The sequence below is a fragment of the Fopius arisanus genome, unplaced genomic scaffold (assembly GCF_000806365.1).
Source record: "Fopius arisanus strain USDA-PBARC FA_bdor unplaced genomic scaffold, ASM80636v1 scaffold00160, whole genome shotgun sequence".
In the NCBI taxonomy this organism is placed as follows: domain Eukaryota; kingdom Metazoa; phylum Arthropoda; class Insecta; order Hymenoptera; family Braconidae; genus Fopius; species Fopius arisanus.
This window is the reverse complement of record NW_011887899.1, coordinates 97167-120858: the sequence shown is the minus strand read 5'-3', so window position 1 is coordinate 120858 and position 23692 is coordinate 97167. Positions and strand designations below refer to the sequence as shown.

Below are 23692 nucleotides of genomic sequence, written 5' to 3'. Positions count from 1 at the left end.
CATTGCTCTTGTATTTATTGAATTATAACAAAGATATCGTGCGAGAAGTTCCGCTTTTCTAGAGATTATACGGGAAGTTACAAATGTTATAAGGAAAACAGCTCAGCCCAGAATTATGTAGCGGTGCTGCCCAAATTAATACTGGGACCATACCTGTTAATAAAACCGTGCCCGTAGACGAGAGTACGATAAAATTCAAGGGCTGTAGTTTTTGAGGATGTGTACCCAAAACCCTGATCACTCTACATTATTCTTATTTTTTCCTATCTTACACGTCTATACCTGAGCTACACGTTGATGACAACTTCAAGTCTTCTATCGGAGCCTCCCTACGAAAAATTAATTCCTGAAAATCACTCACAGCAATATGTGTTGTCCATTTACTTATAGGAGAATTGTGACAGCGTGTACTTCAAACAAAGTAACGGAAAGTTTAAAAACGCAAACTTTTGAAAACAAACCGATTGTGATATTTTTAACAATACATAGGTTCAAATCGCTGGTGAGAAAAATCATGAAACTCGGCATGATAAGCGAGAAATTTGTGATTGATTTTTTAAAAGGTCTGGAGAGAAATGGCCAACATTACGATTGTAAAATATTGACAACGTTGCGCTTACAGCTGAGCGATGTCAGCATGGTAGATAAGGATGATACAGCGATGGCGAGGCACCTCGCTAGACTGATGACACCATAAGTTTTTACTTCTCTGGGTGCCCCCACTCCACGTAGTTACCACTTGTAACCATGTCCCCCACTCCTAAAATCAATGTTAAACCTTATGCTGACTTCAGTATAAATGCGGTGTTGCACGATAAAAACTCGAGCGTTGCCTCAGTAGTCAGTTATATGCCGATGTTTATAGAAATTTTCCACGTTTCTTCATAATTCTAATAATAAGGTGAAGTGAGTGTGCCAAAAAATCGATAGAAACACCGGAGTGGAACCAGTCGAAGCGATTCGATCTTGAATCTTGTTAACATATATACATTTTAAAAATATAAAAATTTATGGTTTCTGTGCTAGTCAGAAATGTTGAAATTATTCTTAATAATAAATACTTAATTTCGTTGCCGGACTTCCCAGAACTTTGCAACCCCGTTTTTTTTTCAATTTTAGAAGTGTCAATGACGGAAAGAGAGCAGTTGGAAAATCAGCAATCATATACCAAGCTAAATTCTTTTGGATTATTTTAATTCATGTTAGGAAATTCTAAAAAATACATTTTTTATTATGTACGAATTTTTACAAGGTCAGCTAATTTTTTTTAAAGAATTCTATTTTTTTAATGAAACGAATTTCCAACTTTCAAATATGTACACAAAAAAATACTCAGTCTTATCGTCAAAGCTTCATGAAAAGGTCAACATTTTTTGTCCAAATTCCGAAATACATATTAAACTAATCAAGAAAGCTATCATTTGAAGAAATGGTGGAGATGGACTAATAGGAACGCGCGACATCACCGGAGATTGAACTCTATTATCACAGACGAGGCTTCATACTTTCATTAGGAATATTTTTCGTATCATGAAAATTTCAACAATCAAGTTATTCGACAATGTTATAATGACAAATAGTGGTAAATAGGTGGTTGTAGAGACCATATGTCGCTATTGAGGGTTTATCCGATAATGATAACCAAATCATATATAACTGGTGGTTGAAGTAAGAAAGGCAGTTGTATTTAGCACCTATAGGATGTTCTTATACATATATTCTGTGATGAGGCAGAACTTTGCGCCCCCCCCTGCCCCCTAATTGATACAGCTTATTTTTCCTAGGTTAAGTTAGGTTTAAGTTACTCTTTTTTCGGCACCGTTGGGCAACCCATCCCCAGATATTCCTTACCCCCGTCCCCATTTCCCCCCGCCCTAGCACTCACGCATCAAGGAAGAGGACCCCACGTGACCCCAGAGGAAGGAGACATCCCTCGAGGAAGTCCCTGTGTCAAAAGAAGGAAAAGGACAAACAATAACGAATGCCCCCGATTCACACCGATTACTACCATAATCGGGAGGAAGAGGTGAGGATGATTGGCAGCCTTCACTCGTGCCACCGCTGCCCCACGAGTCACTGCCCCGGAAAGAACTAAAACGAGGACTTAGTGTAAAGAGACCCTGTGAGAAGTTGCCCCGAAGAAACCCCGAACAATTTGTGAAGAGAACTGGTGAGAACTATTTTGGAGGAGAGAAATAGTGCGAAGGAGAAAAGTGTGCGGAAATAGTGTGAGAGGAACTAAAGTGCGAACAATTGTGGAGGATTTTTTGGGAAAAGAACGTCCGAGGAGAACGAGGAGAGAGAAGGAAGGAAGTAGGATCAACCCCGAGGAAAACCGACAGGATTTTGAGGACACCATTCTCCGTGAGTGCCCCACTTTTTATTCCCTGCCCCAACGAATTTCCCTGCCCATGTTAATTTCCCCCCAACGGTGAGCCTCCAGTAAATTCATGTTAGTTGTAAATCAATCCCCCTATTAATGATTACCTTTTCAGTTGGTCCCCCTCACTTCTCCCCCTTTTTCCAGAGTTAGAGTCACCCCCTCTTTTTATGTTATACTATTGCGCGTAGCCGCAAGTGAGTTGGCCTTACCCCCCCCACCCTCGAGTTAATTAGTCAAAAGGCCAGGATTATTTTTTTGTATTAACATCGGTGTATTATGGAGACTAGAATATATCAAAAATCAATCTACCTAAATCCCCCCGAGTAATTATTGGGACCCCCCCCCCCTCCCTCTTATTATTTCAGGTCCCCCTTAAATTATTTAGATTACTGGATTTTGCCCCTAATTTGATTTTCCCGGATATATCGTGCCTTCTCCGAGAATTAATATATTTTAAATTCCCGGCCAAGGTCACAATTCGTAATTTAAATCCGTGAAGCATTGCCTGCGCTTGCATCGTTTCCATTGATGTTAACAGCTTTTTCTACAATATCTAGTGCCGATAAAAAAATTAAATTATCCAGTTCGATATTTAAGCACAACTTATCTCCACCGTGGTCTGTAACTTCATAAAACAGTTTCACAGTCTAGTGTTGAAATTTATGATTATCATTGATTTTATCAATATAATAACATCACTGCAAACAGGACAGCCTGTTACGCTATAATTTCACACATGATTTTACATTGATCAGAGTTAAAACATTGATATTTACATTAAATTATTTTTTAAATTACAACTTGTTAGTTCTTCGTTGGTAAACTATCAAAAAAATTTCTCTAAAATATGTTAAATAATTTTTTTATTATTTCATGCACTGGGGAGGAATTCTGTGCGCTTTATGACGGCATAAAAACTTTTTTTTTCGCTTACCTCAGATGGTGCGCTTGTCTGGCGCATATGAAGTTATGAAGTGATTAATTTAACCGATAGAATACCGCCGTATACTTAGCGCACTCATTAATGGGAATCATTAATTATCTTTTCAAATAATTTGGAAATAATTTGGGGAAATTTAGGGAGTAGATTCTATCATTTGGGGAGATCTAGTTAATTAATTATTTATTTTTTTAAATTAAAGCGTATAGTTAGCGAAAATTCCTTTTTTTTTATTTTTCTAAATTGGGAATTATGTAGAATCATTTGGGGAATCGATTTCGGTAGATTTCATAATTTGGGGAATTGATGAAGAGTTGATAATTGATAAATTAAAAAATTAAATCAATTTTCAGGCCTGCGCATACGCGCATGCATACCCGTTCCATCCTTCGTCATCGGGCACACTAATAAATGGACATAATTAATTACGCTATGAAATAATTAAGGAATATTTTGGGGAAATGTAGGGAGTAAATTTCAGAATGAGGGGAGATCTCGTTAATCAATTATTCATTTTTTTAATTAAAGCGTATAGTTAGCGAACATTTCTCATTTTTTATTTTTAAGTTGGGAATTACTTAGAATAATTTGGGGAATTGATAAAGAGTTGATAATTAGTAAATTAAATAATTACATCAATTTCCAGCCCCCCGCACGCGTGCGTCCACACCCGTTCCTTCCTTCGTTACCGACACTCGTTTAAAAAAAGTTGAATATTATTTATAGAAAACTTTTTAACTAATTTTATAGAGGATAAATCCAGCAGCAACCGAATATGAATCAGAAAGCACACTTCGATCACTGAGTTGTCGAAATAGCGATAAATTGGATTGTGATTTATTTTCAATTTTTATCGTTTTTCCTTGTAAAAACATTGTAGAGACATGAAAATTAGGGGAAAATATAATTCGAAGAAAATTCACACAACGTCATTTCTTAAAGAGAACACTAGTCAATTAGAGTGGAAATGATTCTTCCATTTATGTTTTTTCGTGCCAAAAATCCAAAATAATGTGATTTGTCAAATGAAAGAAAAACATTAAGGGTTGAAAGAAAACAATGGGAAACTGCATGAAACATAAATTTTTCGTTTTTTTGTGCATTGGTGGAATATAATTGGAAAACGACGATTTTCCTATGATAATAACACAGCAAGTAAATAACTGACAAAGAAGTTTGAAGTTCAAAAAAATGGGAAACAATTGAGTGCAAATCAATATGAATAAGTGCATTATTTGATTTTCGATTTTTCAAAAACTAGCAACAATGAACTGGTTTATTAATTATTGAAATTTTTTCAATTTTTCAAATTAGAAGAACAATTCCCCAAATGATTGTCCCTTAAAAAAAAGAAGGTTTCGCTAATTACGTACGTTAAGTTTAAAAAATTGATAATTAATTAGAGAGGTCTTCCCAAATTATTAAGCTTACTCCCTAAATTTCCCCAAAGTATTTCCTGATTATTTCATAGGTTAATTAATGATTACCAATAATTAGCGCGCCCGATGACGAACGATCGAACGGGTATGCATGCGCGCACGTGCCCGGCTGCAAGTTGATTTAATTATTTAATTTATTAATTATCAACTCTTTGTCAACTCTCCAAATTATGAAATCCACAGAAATCGATTCCCCAAATGATTCTATGTAATTTTCAATTCAGAAAAATAAAAAATAAGAAATTTTCGGTAACTATACACTTTAACTAAAAAAAATGAATAATTAATCAACGAGATCTCCCCAAATTATGAAACCCTCTTCCTAAAATTCCCCAAATTATTTCCAAATTATTTGATAGGTTAATTAATGATTCACATTAATTAGTGCGCCAAGTATACGGCGGTGGGAAAACATGCGAAATTCTCTCCCCACAAACCCAGAATTCCTCTCCTGGTCCCGCAAAATACTTCATTTGTTCACCAAATTATATGAGGCTTACGAATTCAACGTTTCATTAATTAAAGGTTAGCTTGTGCAATGTGGGAATGTATTCTGGAAAGCTTGGCAATAATCGAACTCGTTCATTATATTCAATAATCGTATTTCACCCATCGTCGATGAGATTTTCAGCCAAATTCCATAATGTCTGATGTTGTCAAAATCGATGGCAGCTTGGGAGAAGGCGTAAGTAACGTTGGCTTTTTTTAATATAAATTATATTGAACCTATACATTTCTGAATATGAATAGGGAGGACAAGTGTTGAGAATTGCTCTGAGTATAAGTGCGCTTTATGGAATACCTTTTGTGATGGACAATATTAGAGCTGGACGTTTAAAACCTGGATTAGCAGCTCAGCATCTCAAAGGTAACATCTAAGAATTAATCACTTCTGGCAATTTCTTGATAGATTATTTCTCGTTCTTCCCCTGAAAAAATGGATATGAAATATTATATTTCGTAGCAAGTGCAGAAAAGTGATTTGCGGCGTGTAGAAGGTTATACTTTAGGTTAGGTGAAACTTTGGTCTACAGCCACAGTATCATTGATGCCTTCTCATTATAATTGCTCTCTATTCTTTTTTTTTTGAGTTGTAAGATAATTAATCATTCATTACTGTTCTCATTTTATAAAGTATGAGATCAACCAGAACGATCTATCTCGGTTCATTACCTATTTAATCTGAAAATAGTGAAATTCGTTAATTTTGCCGGAAACAAAAAAGTACGAAACTTGAGCACCATGTATGTATTTGTGTACGAAAGGATGTGTCAATTATTTCGGAAAATGTTATAAATTAAGAGATAAAAATAACTCAAGCTGAAGCTTAGAGTCTGAAATTTTGTCACATAATATGGGTATTGCTGTAATGCATGCTTGGGCGCGATTTCACCTCAATCAGTAGGGTAGTTTCTAGAATGCAGCAATTGCCTAAAAATCTCAGATCGTCCGTGTCAAAGAACGACCCACAAGGGGCAGTATCTAGAGACACGGTGTATGGCAATTGCCACACGCCCAAGGTAACGTTTACCATATGTTTAAGCCCTTTCTTGCCATACACGTATGGCAAAAGCCATGTGCGCAGCAATTTACGTATGAGTTACTCGAAAATAAAATAATTATCTTTTCCTTGTCTGCGGGTTGAGAAAACTCTATGAGGATCCTCTGAATGTCACCCTAAAGTTTGGGACTTTTCTCAGCCGCTTGGCTCAAGTAATCACCTTAATGAACAATTGATGAGTTCAACATAATTTTTTTTATAAAATTGTTAAGAATCTTTTCCGCGTCTGAGGGTTGCGGAAACTCTAGGGCATCCTTCGAAGCTCACCCGAAAAATTCAGATAAAGTTATCACAATAATTGACAGTAATATATTTATTGATTCTTAAAAAAAATCCAATCACCTTTAATTTGCAATATTACTGAATTTTTCTGCTGAGAAATCTTCAAAACCTTATTTCTGAGTTTTCTCAAGTCTCAGAAAATCAAAAAGATGGTTGTAATCCGTTATTCTTAATGGCTGTGCCAGCTTAAGTTTATTCTGGCACAGCCACATAAAACAAAAAAAATGAGTTAAAAAATTTTTTTTTCCAGAATAAATTATTAAAAAACCAGCACTTTTGAAATCTTTTGAACTTAGTTGATTGTGCTGCAATGGCCGTTTCAGTTTAAGATACCTGAAATTCAGTGGAGATCTCCAGAGAGCCTCTTTGGAGTTTGCACAATCCTTAGAATCAATTTCGAAAATTAATCAAAATATTGTGATCCATGAATCGATTAATCCTCCTCTTTAAATAAACTAGCCTCCATAGCCAGGGTTTGCAAACTCTGGAACTCAGGACAAGTCTCCAGATGACCACTCTGAAGTGATCCCACGTCTCAATAATTGAAATAACATCATAGCTGATCATTTTCCTTTAATTAACAAATAATTAATCAATTAATGATTACGACTACTAATATTTGGAGAGGGTGCAAACTCTGAAATTCAGTACAGATTTTCGGAAAACCTTCCTAAAGTTTGCACACCCCTTAAAAACTGAAAATCGATCTTACTCAATTTTTTCTTCCATTCACCAGTGAATTAATAAAAGAAGTTCGAAAATGTAATGTAAAAAAATAATAATAATACGAATAATAATACTTTTCAATTTTTTAATGTCGCTTCTAATTAGCTCTCATTCTTCCTGAAAAGATACAATAAAGATTGGACGATCCTATTCAGTTTTCTCCTCGTTTCCAGGAAAGCTTACAGAAGCTCTTTTTTTTAATATCAAATCTTAGAATTTGTTTTTCTTCGCTCAAAATTCACTCATAATTCGCACCTAAAGACGAAAGCCTTACACACATTTTGGCAAACACATGGCAAAAGTCATACACGCATAGCAAAAGCCATACATGCATCATGTATGCAACATGTATGGCTTTTGCCATACGTGTATGGCAAGAAAGGGCTTAAACATATGGTAAACGTCACCTTGGGCGTATGGCAATTGCCATATACCATGTCTCTAGACACTGTCTTAAAATATATGAATGTTCTCTCATTTATGTAAAAAGTTTCATAAATACTAGCTTTTATTTTAAATTTTTTCATCAGTTCAAACAGAGTATCAAAGTACCTTAGTAAAATTTCTGGGTATTTTTGGTACCAGCAGATTATTGATAAATAATTAATATCCTGACTATTCCGGGTGGAAAAACGTTTTTCTGTGAAATTCCCGTGCTTGCGACGGGCTAAAATTCTTGGAATATTTTTGCGTATTTGCAACGGTTTTATCAATATAAGTTCATAAACAAATGATTTTCAAGGTTTCTTGGAATTTTTAATAGTGTTCACTGGAAGTTGTTTTCTCATTTCCTATCATTACATAGGTTCATCATATCATGCACAAATGATTCATAAAAGAATCTTGCAAAACGGATTTTTTTCTCAAAAAATGTGTTCAAGCGAAATAGAAAAAGTCGATTTTTATTAAGAGAACCCCTTCATCAGGAGTTCAATATATGCTAAGCACAACCGTTCTAATTATTTTTTCCCGGACCTGAACTATTTGTCTAATGAAAAGTCATAAACAATGACAAAAAAATGTATTCATCGTTTTTCATTCAACAAACCGAGTTGAGGGAAAAAATCGGAATGATTTATCGTCATTAAAATATTTGTAATGTTTAGAATACTTTTTTCGTGAAAAGTGACAGTTTTACGGCGATATTTTCTTGCATGCCTTTCGCCATGATAGTTTCTAGTTTAACCTTTTTTTCCCAAGAAAATCATGATCTCCATATGCATGAAATTACACATGTATCTTATTCTATATATTGTATTTTAACTGTAATTAAAATGATGTCATTTGAAATTAATACCCAGTTCTTCAACTACGCCATCCCTCGGCGCCCGTACCGGAGCTTGCCCTCATTAGATTTCAACATTCTTCAATTTGATACTCTCACAGCGGCCATTTTCATTTCTTTTGAACTTCTTCAATTCGATTTTTGAGCGGTGGTCATTATGGTCTCCTTTATAATGTTGCCGAATCAGATAGTGGCGACTAGAATTCCTCCATTTTTTCTAGATTCAAGTGCGTAAGATTAAATTTAAATAGGATTCAAATAATTAACTATTACATGACGATATTCAAGACAATTACTAAAATAAAATGAGAACGAATAAAATACGAGACATGTGTGAGAGCCCAGAAAGAGGGAGAGAGTACATTCCTTATCATGAAAGCAGAGATACGGAAATGAAGTGCGCCTGAGTCGAAACTTGTAAGACTGATTCTTTATTGGTCAACTCGAATCCGAAGTCGAAATTCGAATTCGGCTCAGCGAGTGCGCAGTACATCTCGTCAAGTAAATAGGAAAATCATAATAATTTAGGAGGAAAAATTTCAGAACAGCATGACTACTAACCCTGCGCTGAAACGTCTTTGGGGAACAATTTTTTCATTTTTGTATACACATTTGTGGAAACGTAATTGTCATTGGAAATTCGTTGAATTCGAAAATCGGAAAAGTCCCTCCAGGAGAAGTGGCCTATCTCTTAGTTTTTCCGCACATGTGCTAGTCTTTGTTCCTGGGCACCTAGGTCCAAAGAGAGGGGTTGTGTTGAAAATCTCCAAGTGGGGATGGAAACACCTTGACCGAAACGTTGTGCCTTCTTGACCCCCTACTTTTCTCTCTATGGTATGTTGTAGAATAAGCTAGGCTAAGGATGTTCTAAGACTTGTAAGAAAACATTAGAGTTAATTTTGTATTGGAACAAGCAGCAAATCAATTTTTTCTTGGAGTACGTTCCCAAGTTCAAAGTTGAATAAATTTGACGAGATCTGTTCTCAAAAGCGACTACATCGTTGATTTAATTTAAACCTTCCCACACTTGCACAGCAGGGTGGTTCAGCATCCCACGGGCGACGCACCTGCCGCCTATTTTCCCCTAAATCAATTCGCGTGATGTCCTGGGCTTGAATTTCATAGATGGCACTATTAATCCACTATTTTATCCACAAAATTCGAAAACTACATTTAGTAAAATTTGAAAATGAAGAGAACGCCCAACTAGGGAACAATGAACAAGAGATGGAAAATAATTCCTCGAACTTGACAAAATCTTACCGGAAAACATAAATTTCAATACTTGACTCTGCGTGTCAACTCAACAACTTTCCAAAGTCCATGACAAAAACCATTTCTATGAAAACTCAAAATAACGGAGGGAAAAACACTCAACGGTCACGGTCGTAAAACTATAAATCCTCAGTTTCGAGATAATTGGAAAGGCTTTTCGTTTCGCGTGGGCCACACATGCTGTTTTTTCCTTTGTTCATTATATTGCTAGCGCGAACAGGCTGAGATTCTTCACGATGAAAACATGGCGTCACAAGCTCCTCTTGCTTCTCATTACATTGTCCTTTCCTTTTTCCTCCCGCATTTTCTGCTAGGAGTTATCCTGTTTCAATGCACGAAGGTTTCGCAAGGGGACGTCGGACCAAACCCTTAGATATAATTTTATAAAGTTTAGTCAGTCCCACCGTGGCTGTGGTTTTGACTACTTTCCCGCTTCTCTTTTCAGTTAATGTTTTTTAAAATTCTCGCCAAGGTTAACTTAATTTACGGAATTTTGTACTTAAAGATTTCTAAAAATTTTCAACCCAAGTTTGAATAAAGTATTAATGTGCTATCTTAAGCACTTGTTTTCCAATTTTATTTTCTATTGAAACCCTAACTCGATCATTCGGAGAGAGAACGAAACAACTTCGATGGAGTCCTCATTAGACGTGTAGCGGCTGATGAATCTACAATTTCAACTCTGGTGCTCAATTCGTTACGAGGGGCCACTATCCTTCTGGTAATTTCGGTAGCACATAACACCCGCTCGGTATGTAAGAATATATAATGACCATCGCCGCATTGATGGTATTCCCGTTTTCAAATGTATTTGCGAATATTCTGTCCGAATGAGAATTGATGCTTTGAAAGTTAGTCGTTAAAATGGGTAGTTTATATGAATAATTCTGTGCAGACATAATCTGTCTTTGGTCTTCGAGGTAAATTTTCAGAGAGTACTATTAATGAACACGTGATAAGGTAATATAAACTTGTCCATGATTGAAAACATCCCGCTTGAGATCAATTGCCATTCAGTCAAAAATTTAAGGTGTCTTAAGGTGTCTTAAGCTGGTACAACCAATGCAACCCACCCGAATTCGAACAGACAATCCGAAGAGTATTAGTTTTTTACAAATTTATTCTGAGAAAAGTCACTTATTCATGATCATAGTGGATGTCAATTCAACAGCGAATTGCCCTCTTCGAAAAGCACAAAAATGATCATCTTTGCTATACAAAGTTATACAATTAATGAAAACAATTTTTCCCGTTTGATCTCCAGTCAAGATTGAACATTCCAATAAATGCTTCCTCAATTCTGAAATGAGTAATCGCATTCCTTTAGATAATCCTTCATTTATAGAAAGTTTTCTAATTACCATTATGACAGTACTAGTCCTCAATCGTAATTTATGAGGTGGCATACCTGAGGAACTTAATGTCTCCAGATCTTTTGGCAGAATTGCTTCAGTCATGTCTGCATTAATAGAATTATTTACAGTATCGATACAACAATAAGTATTCTCTGTTGATTTGTGCAACAGTTCAATGAATTTTCGTTTGATATCATTAATATCAACATTTCTTGCTGAAAAAATTACCTATTACGTTAATTTATGAAATTCTTTCATTTTAATCACCTCACCATATAAATCTTCTGTGATATCTGCATCTCCAGGTGCGATATACTCATCTACTACATATATCTCGCAGTAATTCATATTCACTGTTCGATCCCAAACAGATAGTAAAAATAGGGACAATTCACTTTCCTGAGTGAACTTGGAAAAAATGGGCCTCAGATGGCCCATAATTTGATGAATTTACTACGGATTGCATTTTTTTCTACTGACGAAGGCCACCACCTAATAAAATAATTTTTCCCCAAATGGTTTATCACTGTTTAATAATCACGAAGTGTGCGATCTATAATTTCCGGAGTATGTCTAGGTACCATTGGTGCTCGATCTTAGATGAACATTTTGATGCTCCCTAAATACTCTGCGTCAGTTGGCTGGGCCTCAACAGTTGGTGATGAATGTGTGTAAATTGGAATTAGAAGCTTAAATATCCAGGCTGGAAAGTTGAGCGTTGACAATAAGTTCGAGCTAGGCGCAATTTAGGTACACCAGAGATCGCTCATTAAAATTTGTAGCAGATTTGTGCCAGTTTATGGACTAATGCACGGCCAGTGCTGGCATGGGTACGAGGTTTGAGTTTGAGTCAAAGTCGAGCTAGCTGGATGAAGTCTATCTTCTTTGATATGGGGCACCAATACTCAACCGCATCTATCTCAATCCTGGATACCAGATATTATTCGCGGCGGACAGAACTCTGACCAATTTTGGCATTCGAATGAGAACCAGATCTGGCTGAAGGCGACGTTCTCTGGTGAGAGCCATATTCTCCCGGACGATGCTCTCTATGTTTGGGACTGCTCTAGTGGGACCGTTACATATTCTTTCTCTCGTCTGTACGCGGGTGAGTCAATTCGCGCGCTCGCAGCCGGCTGGTACTTCGCTAACTTATGTCCCGCCTCGGCGAGGTAGTCCTCGAGGTTGTTTTGATCATGTCAGATATCCGCAAGTAGGCTCTCGGTGTCCCGACTACCCGTTGATCTACGGGTTGTATTGTTTCGCGGTCTAGGTTTCGGTTTCTTGAAATTGCGTAACCGTGCATTCTGGTCCTCTCCATGACCTATCATCCTGAGCCGCCCGGGCCTTCCCGCTTTCGTTCCATTCGTCATCGGTTTTTGCTTCTCGTGGGAAGTTTTACGGTAACTAGATTACCGTCCTAGTTTTGGTTTCTTTTGAGTACGCACTCCAGTTTTTGGTATATTTAGAATTTATGGATTTATGGAAATTGTGTTGTTGCGAAGATGTGGTTCAACCACACTCGTCATGTCCTTTCCTGTTTTTGGAGATCTTTTAGGTTTTTGGATATTCGGTGTTGGGAGATTTACTGACGGCGGGTAAGGCAGGGCACCGCATTTACTTCCCCTCGCGTCGGTTCATTCGGTTTTCATTAGCTTTCGGCCCTTAAAAAGCTAGCTGGTATCCCATCAAATTGGTTGGAATAAAATGGTGCAAGTATTGGAACGGATGAAGATAATGACTATCCTCGATCTCCAGGACGAGATGAGGAAAAGTGTTACACAGCATTGCGTCAATTCCAAGCCAATGCTCAGCGGTAAAAATAAAATGGGACAATACGTGTATCCGCGGATAAAAAATAGTTTCTCAAGACATCTTAAACCAGAAGTTTACACGGAAGATACTGTACGAATTCTCATTCATATTGATGGACGCACTGTGTATAATCATTCCATGCTGGCCAAATACTTAGCCAAATACTTAGCTACAAATACATAATAAAAAAAGCTCTCAACAAAATTTAATTAATTTACATAGGATGCAAAATCATTCAGTTTCTTCTTGCAAATTCAAGTCAGGTTTCAGTATAGCATGTCTAAGATTTTGAACGAATTCTCACACCATCATATTCATGAATATTTTTGTCTAGGCTTCGATTTTCTAATTTCTTTTTTCACTGATGACGGCGGTTATTTTTCTCACTTCGCCATTTGGCATATGCTCGATGAGACAATCTCCAATACTCCAACTGGGCCTTCCTTCTTATGATCGTACTAGGACCTTTCTAACTTGGTATTGTTATAAACTTTTTTCATTCCTAACTCGAGTTTATGACTCTGCTCTGACCTACCTCAAGATTGCCCCTGTCTGAGCTAAACCATCTTCCTCGTAGCATTGATATTGTCTGGAATTCCAATACGTGTTTCATTTCTTTTTCGTGTCTTTTGACGGGCTAGAAATCGATCAGAGCTTGCGCGGCTGCAAACTCCATCAATCATTGTTCAATCAACAAAGTCCAGAGCTTAGAGGGAGATGAAGCTCACCTCTGGAAAAAATTATAATCAACAAGACTGAAATAATGAAACTGTAGGTAATTTTCAAGTTATTGAAAATCACCGCAATTCCATGTTAAATAAATTGAAATGTATCGAGTAGTTTTAAAAGCACAACCTCTCAGTCGAAGGTATATAAAATGATTCATTAAAGCATACATTTTTATGCTGTAACTTACGCAATCTTGATCGAAAATATACAAATCGAGTAACCTCCAAAAAAAACTTATTCATAAAAGTCAATTTAAACTCACAATCCGCGAAATCTAACTTTTATTCTCAGGAACAAATCTAATAACTAGAGGAAACCAACAATTCAAACTACGAAAAACGAAACGGGAATGAGCTTATGAGCATCACTACGACTCCAATATTACGGTTCATGTACGTATTTATATTCATTTAAGGATGTCTATGGAGGAGCTCATGGAGGAACTGTGTCGGTAAAAAAAGTAAAAAAAATCAAATAAAGCATTTACGATATAAATAATGTTTAAATTAATTTACAAGCCTTATGGGATATTTTTCGGTTCAAATTATGAAGAAATATGGAAAATGTTTATAAACATTGACGTATGACTGGCTACTGTGGTTATGCTCGAGTTTTAATCGTGCACACACCGCATTTAGCGAGGTGCTCCGCCATCGTAATGGTGGCCACTTTTTTGCAGATCTTAAAAATCAATCACAAATATTGTAACGGGGAATTGACCCGATAGTATCGTAATTTCTCTCGCCGGTAAAATATTCTCCATATTGACAAATACATGAGTGGATTATGTTTTCTCTAGCCGCGCCTCGACCGCTTAAACGGTCGGAACGTCGACGCACTTTTGTTCTGTTTTTTCCATTTAATTTTCTCCTTTCACTTCATTTATTCTTCAAAATTAATTATTCATTAGCCTTTTGATGATGATGAATATTAATATTACTGAAAATAACACATGTAATTTGATTGAGCCAATTTAAAAATTTATCAAGAAATGATTCGTTAATTTTGAATAGCTGTGCTTAGTGATTCAAATTTCATTACCAATAATTCGAATTGCAATTTATCTCGAAATTATCGTCAGAATCTGATAGAATAATCATAAAATTTCATACGAACGAGACTCTTCAATTTTTTGCATGCATTTTCATCGATCTTTACTCCCTTGTAAAAGGTCTCAATTATTTGTCTAGGAAAATTATGAAATTAAAATCCATGAAATTAAATGAAATCCATGAAATTAAAAGAAAACATAATTTAATTTCATGGGGAATCGAACCCTTAACCCTTTTATGTGTCATAATAAATAAAGCAATTTTTTTCTAAAATGCATTTTGTGATTCACCCGCTTCCCTTCTATCCTTTATATTAAATAAGTTTTATTAATTAAATTATTAAAATTAGGATTTTTAAATATTTATTATTAGGAATTAAATATTAGAATTTTTCTTGGGGATAATTTTTCTGGGGATATGTTTTCCGGGATATTATTTCCGGGGATGTTTTTTCAGGGTTTCGCTCGAAGAGGCTCCCCACTTTCGCCAGATATTCTGACATGGGTTCCTTCTCGCCTTAGGTACGGCTAAAGATCGGGTTATGTAAACAGTTCTCTGTGCTACTCGTCATCACCAAAATCTGTCGAAAACAGTATATGAGTTGGCCAACCTCGATGGAAAGACCACGGGAAAAGTGTCAGTAAATGATCTCAAACCATGTAAACCAGAGGCCCCGACGGATGTACGAACGAAACCCCTCATTTCAGGAGCTCTCTCTGTTAGCTCTCTATGGCTGCTCTCTCTATAGTCTCTAAAAACCTTAGAGAAAAGATTTCAAGTGCGAAATGTTCTTCTCACGGGAAAAGGTATGTAACGAGATTTGAGGAAATCCCGCACATTAAACTCAATTTTTGGATCTCTTGTAACGCGATTTTCGCGTGAATAATAAGTAATAATATGTATTTGATGGAATCACGCTCTCTGACGTACCGATTGGCTCCGCAAATTCGCCACGCGTGGGAAGTTGAGGTTATAGTACTGAACCTCAGCTTCCAATGAGACTCCTCTGTCGTAACACTGGGTTCTCCACTCTCGGGAACTGTTCCATGTTAGACGGGACGGGCATTCAAATAACACGATTCCGCTCTTGAGCAGGTGGAATAAATTTTTGTTATTAATGTTATAAATAGATTAAGGGGTTCAATCAAAAAGCGTCAGAGATAATATTTTTTTAGCGTTATTAAATTTTCCTCGTTTGTTGTTTGGGGCCCTGAAAAGGGCCAATTGGTTCTAAAAAGAACCATTTTTTTTCAATTTCGGAGTATCGGCAGAAAGCTAAAAATGAAGAATGGATTAGAAAATGACAATTCCACGCTAAATCAACAATGGAAAAAAATCTATCTTCCAAATTTCGTATACGATTTTTTATCATAAGAGAATGCTCCAGGTAAAATATTAGTAAGAAAAGTATTTTTGAAGGATAAAACGACAAGATAAATACACAACAGCTTCTTTCATACTATAATATCGTGCATTGGCCGAAGGCTTATAATAATAGATCATATTAAGTTGGAGCAAGTAATCGAATTCGTGGAGAAAAATTAAGAAAAAAAAAAATAAATATTGAAATAAAATAAAAATGCAGTTCCGCGATTATCCGCAATAAGGATTTTCGGATTAGTCAATTAATGGGGAAATCGTGTGGGTCCTCAATCGAACAGTGTTTCCCTCCGTTGATGTGTTCGCGAGTGGTTTTCAGCCATGGTTTGATCGAAAACCACGGCCGATCGCGCGTGGTGAAATTTGTTCATCCCACAGGGCCGTTCCGGTGGAGGTTTGGCCTCTTATCGTGCGAAAAAGGGCGTGAAAATCCCGGGAGAAACCGTCAAAACCCATGTGGAAAGTGAGGAATTCATTCAGTCAACCTTGAGGGGTGTCCATGCCGTAGCGGCTTCGAGTGTTGTCCCCCACTCCGCTCGCTGAACGTTGAGCGAGAATTCCAGCCGAACGGTGCTGAGGAAATCCCGTTTTACATAAACGGAGATATCGCGGTCTCCAGGAGCGGTGAAAATCCCCAATTTCGAGAGAATACTCGTGGGTTATCCCCCTCGGTAATGAAATTTATCCGATGCCAATCGGTGGAGGCATTGAGGCGTGGTGAAAATGCAACCGTCGAAAAATTTTTATAACGCGTGCCGCGAACGTTGGGTGTCATGCGATCTCTCTCACACACTACACTCCATCTGTCTCGCTCTCTTTTCCACCGCCTTCTCTAGGCTTTCCGAGGATTTTCTCGGTGTTAATAAACTTTACCTGTAACCCTCGATACCCGAGTAATTTCCTGGGATAAATGCCGGACTTCTCGCGAGGGTCCGCGGAATTACGTGGAGTAAAAATTACAATTTATCCATGGTTAAGAATGTATAATCAGTCCCTTCTATGGGGCCCTGAATTTTGGGAAAATCCCGGGCAACCCCGCCCCACCCCCCGGTGCCACGCGGACAAGAAGGGGAGGTTTCTTTTTTTTTGGAAAAATCATCACCGCCTCGGCGGGTGGTATAACTACCGTTGACTCTGTCAACTGGTGAAGTTTTCGACACTAGTGGTCGAGTTAATTAAATAAAATAGCTAATTTTGAGGAAGATTTATTTTGAACATTTTTTTGGCCCTTTTCCCCGAATCCACCCCTCTCTCCACAACCTAGCACCCTGAGCAGCGCAGGCATCCGTTACCTCTCGCTTAACCCCTTCGCTGAATTAGGTCTAAGTCCGGGTTAGTGATACGTTTCGCGGTTTTAATCTAGGTTTAAATTTCGAGTTGCTGGTTTCTCGATCTGAAAAATTAGCTGGCGCCCGGCAACCTCTTTTATGTCCCAATTTTGTTAAGTATTTGCATCGGCGAAGAGGACGTAGGGAGGAAGGGCGAAGGTGATGGGCATTTTCGGTCGTTTAGAAAATTTCACGTCACAAGTTTTTCACTCTCCGAAGTTTTCGCGGTGCAATTCTGCGCTCCTTTAATTGCTATGGGGTTTTTCAATGATTTCATTACAATTTTCTGGGAAATGCCGAGAACCACCAACCACCCCGCCGAAACAAAGGAGGGATTTCCATATTTCGAAATCTCAAATTTAAGGGGTTCTTTTCCTTTTCCTTCTACAACTCCGGCGGGTCAGAATTAATACCGTTAACCTTGGGTAACTGGCAACCATATAGGGCTTTCTCCCGGATTGGGATAATAAACGGATCGCATTATAGAGTGTTCTATCGTTTTAACATTTTTTGCAGGGCAATTAGCCCTTTTTCCCCGAATTCATTCCACTCTCTACAACTTAGCACACTAAGCAGCGCAACCGTCTGTAACTACTTCCTTAAACACTTCGCTGTCGTATCGGTGAGGAGGCAATCGGAGGGAAGGGTGAAAGTGATGGACATTTTCGTTTGGCTTAAAAATGTCATGTCAGAAAACCCATTTTCCTTACTCAATAAAATATTTAATAAAAAAGTTTCATCAAACTAGAAAATCTAAATGACTCAATTAGCCCCGCTCCCCGCCTTATTATTTAGTCTTGGAGGTGAATAAATGAGTAAAGACGAGATATATCCATTTTATTATTTCACAAATTGTGATAAAATCGATCTATACGCGCGTGAATAACTCATTCATTTTAGGGTGGAATAATTGATTAAAGTTGGCTGGTGCATAATCAGTAAAGGTGGAAAGTACGTTGAAAAATCTGCGGAAAATGTTAACATTAAAATATAACAGCACAGGACACTAGAAGTACGTTGGTAAGCTGACCGAAATTTCGACTGGGGCACTTACATAATATGCAGGGTTTCTCACCAGCAGAAGCATAAGGTTCCAAAATCTCATTATGTTCAAGATACTATAGTTGCAAACAATAATACGATTGGTCTCCTCGCCTAGAGAAAACGCACCTGTGGATACCTTCACTAAACCATTGCAGGATCCACCCATCATCATAGAGAGGAGGAGCTGGGATTTCATGGATTTTAGCGTGGATTCAGGAATTTCCGTTTGCAAAATCTCTCCGGAATGTACAGTCTGACTGCTAGTGCCAGTATGGAGATTTCGTGAGGTATTTTTCAGTTCTGGTTAGTGAAAGAAGGTCGATAAGGGTGTTTACGACCGATCCGTATTTGTGCCGTTTGAGTCTGGTTCGTTAGAATAGATTTAAGTTCATTTAAGCATATCCGGAGCCTCAACGAGGAGAGACTAGCCGCGATAATTAGGAGATTTCTCGACCCCTTCAATTAGTTTGCATAGTTTTATGGTTTCCCCATTCATATTTGAATGCGGAGATATTAGCGTGTAGAGACGCCAGCGTCTCTGTATTAATCTAGAAGTAGTCTTCTGGTGAGGCAGGAGTTTCGCCACTTTTGGCAGTTATCGGCAAGACATCGACGCCACAAGATGAGCTTCTCTTCGAGAGCAGTGGGGACACAGAATCGTAGGAGGATCCTACCGGGCACAAGTTGCCATTTTTAATTGCGAGTGAAAAATTATCCCGTTTCTTCACCGAATAGAACGGCGGCTTCCCCTTAATGGAGTTCCACAGTTCGAAAAACAGGGCTGATCCTGTATGAAGGTTGTGTGAGTCCCACGGGGTCGGCCCCGTACAGCCGTTGGGTTTTGAGAGTAATTGATCGAGTAGGTGGTATAATTGGATATCTTGATCCCACCCATGAGTTAAATATCCGTAAATAGTATTTCTGCTGTAACATGATATTTTGACCAGTTACTGTTTCTCGACCGTTTCGCGTTCTGCTGTTGACTTCCACCTGAGGGGAAGTCACCTTCGATGGCGAGAGGCTTGAGAGAGGAGAACAATCTATTAATTTTATTTGTCTTTTTATTTTAAATGAAAAATTTTACGCCACTGCGCTCTGTCTGAGGACATCTTCGAGGGTCTTCAGGAACCCGAAAGATGTCGTCAGGCTCCTTATAATTTGGAGGTGACTGGATTTTGGATGTGCCCAATAATGGAGCCACAATGCATTCATCTTACCATTAAAAGTGACGCAGGGATTCATCCACGTGCTTAATTGAAAAGTAACTAGAGATTCATTATTCATGAGAAAATAAGAGGATTAATTCTTCTATTGCAACAGTTAACGCAGAAATCAATTTTAAGACTTTAGGGAAGCGCTGAGAGTTTATTCTCTTTGATTAAGGATAGTTAATTATTATCAAGCATCGGGACATTTAAGAGCGCATGCGTTTGAAATAAATTATATCTGTTGCGTATGCCCAATTGATGGGGATGATCATGTTACCCCCACTAATCACATTATTTCGTAGCATAACCGCTGGTTGCGAATTTTCACGTGACTGAGTAGGGGCTTCCCGTTTGGTGGGCATAGGAGACGGACCTGTGACAATTTTAATTGTGGAGGACGCTCGAGAGACACCAATCCTGATTCTCGCGACGTTTGAAATTGAACTGGTCGTCGAGGATATCTGCTGAGTTTTTGGAGGACTTATCGGGTGAACGTGGTGGTTATTTTTTTTTTTTTTATTAACTATTTTCTTCAATTGATGTTCAAGACATGCGAGTCCGTAGGACTATACGTTAAAATTCGCATTAGAGAATGTCTGGCTATTTCGATCAGTGACTTCACTTGACCATCTTGACCATCTTGTGTTCAGGTGGTGAGGATCCTCCTCCCCCAGACAACATCTAGGGCACATGGGACAGTTCCCTCTGCCAATTCTAGCCAGATATGACGCAAAGGGCCAGTGTCCAGTAATAAAGCCCACCAAGGCGCGGAGCTTATACCTACAAAGGCCTATCAGTATTTCTGCCAGCTTCTTCGTCGGGGGTAGGAAAAGGGCTCTTATGTGGCTGGCACTATTACCATGGCATCATCTCGTCACAATCCCCGTCTCCGTCCGCTTGCGGATACGCTCCTTGATGTGGTTCAGGTGCACCCCAAGAGGATGCTTTCGGGCGTGTCGTACCTGCTTCCCCTCCTCGCAGTCCAATGGCTCTACTCGAAGAGGGTCCACTGGACCACACTCCAGCCCCCGCCCGGTCATACCCTTTGAAGCCGTCTCTGTACCAGACCGACTCCTCGGGTGGTGCCCACTCCTTGTCATGTCCACGTCCATTTGTTCCGTGTCTAAGGCTTATTTTGAAGCTTTTGTGAGGGAGCCACACTGCCATACGGGCATCTCCTCCACGGGAGAGTACCTCTTGGAGGCCTTCATTCGTGCTTAGGATAGCCGCGTGGCCATTACAGGCCTTCATGATCCCTGTAGGTGCAGCCTCGCTGCCGATGTCAGTGCTCCTTCTTTTATGGTAAGGTGGAGCGGCTGAAGGAAGAGAAGAGCTTCCAGAGCTGCGGTGGGGGTCGTCCGAAGTGCCCCCGTGATTCCCAGCAGTGCAAGTCTGCCAATCCTGGCGACCGCTTCTCTGTGGCAGACAACAGCTGCATATGACATCTGTGGGGTCATTATGGCCGTGTCGATCCATTTCACTACTTGAGGCCGTAGGCTCCACGTGCTACTGAGCATCCTTCTCTATGCCCAGTAGGTCATTATAGTCTTACTGGTCTGCATAGTGATGTGTTTCTTCCAACTGAGTCCTCTGTCCAGCCAAACACCTAGGTGTTTGACATTCACTGAGAAGTTCAGTGTTGTGTTATAAATAGAAGGGGGTCTCACGACACTCCTCCTTTTGCTAGTGAAATGCACCATTTCCGTCTTGTCAGGATTGACCCTGAGACCAGTAGTGGTGCACCACTGCTGAACATAGCGCTTTTTGCATTTTACGTTGCAGCATGCTTTCATTCCTGCTGTTTAAGGCGACGTCGTCTGCATAACCGAGCATTTCCACTCCAACCCTCTCGAGCCCGGTGAGGAGTCCATCCACGACCAGGAGCGACAGCAGGGAAGAGATGACCCCTCCCTGCGGGCAGCCCTTCCCCGCTAGTGCCCTCACGATGCTATCGCCGAGAGATGTGTGGGCTGTCCTAGTTCGGAGCATGGCGGCAACCCATTTGACTAGGGTCTCCTCAATCCTGAAAGATCTTGCCGCTTTCTCCATAGTGTCAAAGGATGTATTGTCAAAGGAACCCTCTATGTCTATAAAACTCCGAGAGTGTCCTGCTTTCTATCCTTTACCCTTTCAATGCTGATGACCAGGCTGTGTAGTGCAGTCTCCGTCGATCTGCCAGTCTGGTAAGAGTGCTGTGCAAGGCTGCTGGGATTTCTTCTCAGTGCGCTCTCTTTAATGTACCTATTAACGAGTATCTCCAACGTTTTCAGAAGGAAAGAACTCAAGCTAATAGGTCGAAAGGCTTTGGCATTGTTGTAGCTACATTTCCCTGGTTTTGGGATGAACACGACTCTAACCTCCGGCCATCTTTTAGGCACATGTCCAAGAGCAAGGCCGGCTCTGAGTACTGGTAACAGTCTGCGTAGAAGCAAGGTTCCCCCTTTCTGCCGAAGAGCTGGGTATATCCCATCCGGGCGCGGCCTCTTGTACATTTCGACGTAGTTCACTGCCTATCCCAGACCGTCCAGCGTTACCACTACCAGCGTTACCACCCAGTGAGGCCTACCTTCTCCCATTCATAAAAGGTTCAGCCTGCACTCCCCCTCATTCCGTATGACGGAGTCCGGAAAGTGCACCCGGACCAGATTTGATCAGTGAATTTTTGGCTCTCTCTCTCAGATTAATTTGTGATTTTTAATTCAATTTTGATTTTTAATAATTCTATTATTCATGTGATTATTTGACAGGATTTTGACTTATTTTTTTATTTGACTTATTTGACTATAGACGGTCCTCGGGAGGAGGAGTGCACAATTAGCCTTGCGGCCATTTTGCGCTCTGCCTGGGGCAGCCGTCTAGTCGAGAGGTGTCAGCATCTGTGCCCCACGTGCGAATTCGTAGAGTCCCTTGAGGCCGTCCCTGTCGACGTAAAGATCTTTAAGACAGGTGGTCTCAAAGATATCCAAACGGAGTTCATCAAGACCACTGCATTTTGTACTGAGATGGTGGGGGTCCTCCTCCACCATGCCGCATCTCGGGCAAAGAGGATCATCTCCCTTGCCGATTCTCGCCAGGTAGGCAGCTAACGGTCAGTGTCCCGTAATAAGCCCTAAAAGGGCTCGCAGCTTAACCCTGCTCAAGGACACGAGTTCGTCAGCCAATTTCCTGGAAGGTTCGCGGAGGAGGGATCTGGTGTGTCTGGCGCCCTTCCCTGCGTTCCATCTCTCCACCACTCCCCTGTCCGCGCGCTTTTGGATTATTTCCTTTATATAGTCTGAATGAACGCCAACGTGGTCTTCATCCACCGGCGCCATTGTCTGACATCCTTGTTTGGCCAGCATATCGGCTTTTTCGTTGCCAAGTATGCCGGCGTGTCCTGGTATCCAGGACACCTTTAATTTGTTGCAGGTTGCAACTTTGTCCATCAACTCTATGCAGTCGTTTACCAACCTGGAGCCACTCTCATGTTTCAGTAGGGCTCCTAGTGCCCGCCTGCTGTCCGAGTAGATGTGTATTACCTTGCCCTTGTCCTGCCTGGCCAGTATGATTCTGGCACAGGCTCTTAGGGCAGCTAATTCCGTTTGAAGCGGGGTGGCGTGTGGGTCCAGTCCAAGGGCCTTCTCGACGGAGGGTCGATTGGACCACACTCCTGCTCCCGCTCGGCCGCCCCTTTTGGAGCCGTCCGTGTACCAGACCAGCCCGTGAGGTGGCGACCATTTAGAGCCTGCCCAGGCCTGTGTGTTCACACTGCCTAGGTTGACTTCGAATCTCTTGTGAGGGTGCCATTCAGTTCTGCATGCGTCTCCCCCTTTGGACAGCGTGCCATGGAGCATCCTGTCCTCCGTAAGGAGCGAAGCATGTCCCTTCTTGGCTTCCCTCCAGGTGCCAGT

General features: G+C 39.7%; 1 protein-coding gene across 1 annotated transcript in view; it reads left to right on the top strand.

Annotated features, from left to right (window-relative positions):
• The first annotated feature begins 5140 nt into the window (after nt 1-5140).
• The window catches only part of Rtca (RNA 3'-terminal phosphate cyclase), a 42914-nt gene continuing 24362 nt past the window's right edge, over nt 5141-23692 (top strand). The window contains exons 1-2 of the mRNA XM_011314384.1: nt 5141-5447; nt 5513-5630. Coding sequence (XP_011312686.1) covers nt 5406-5447; nt 5513-5630 — 160 coding nt within the window. The 5' untranslated portion in view covers nt 5141-5405. The remainder of the gene's footprint in view (nt 5448-5512; nt 5631-23692) is intronic.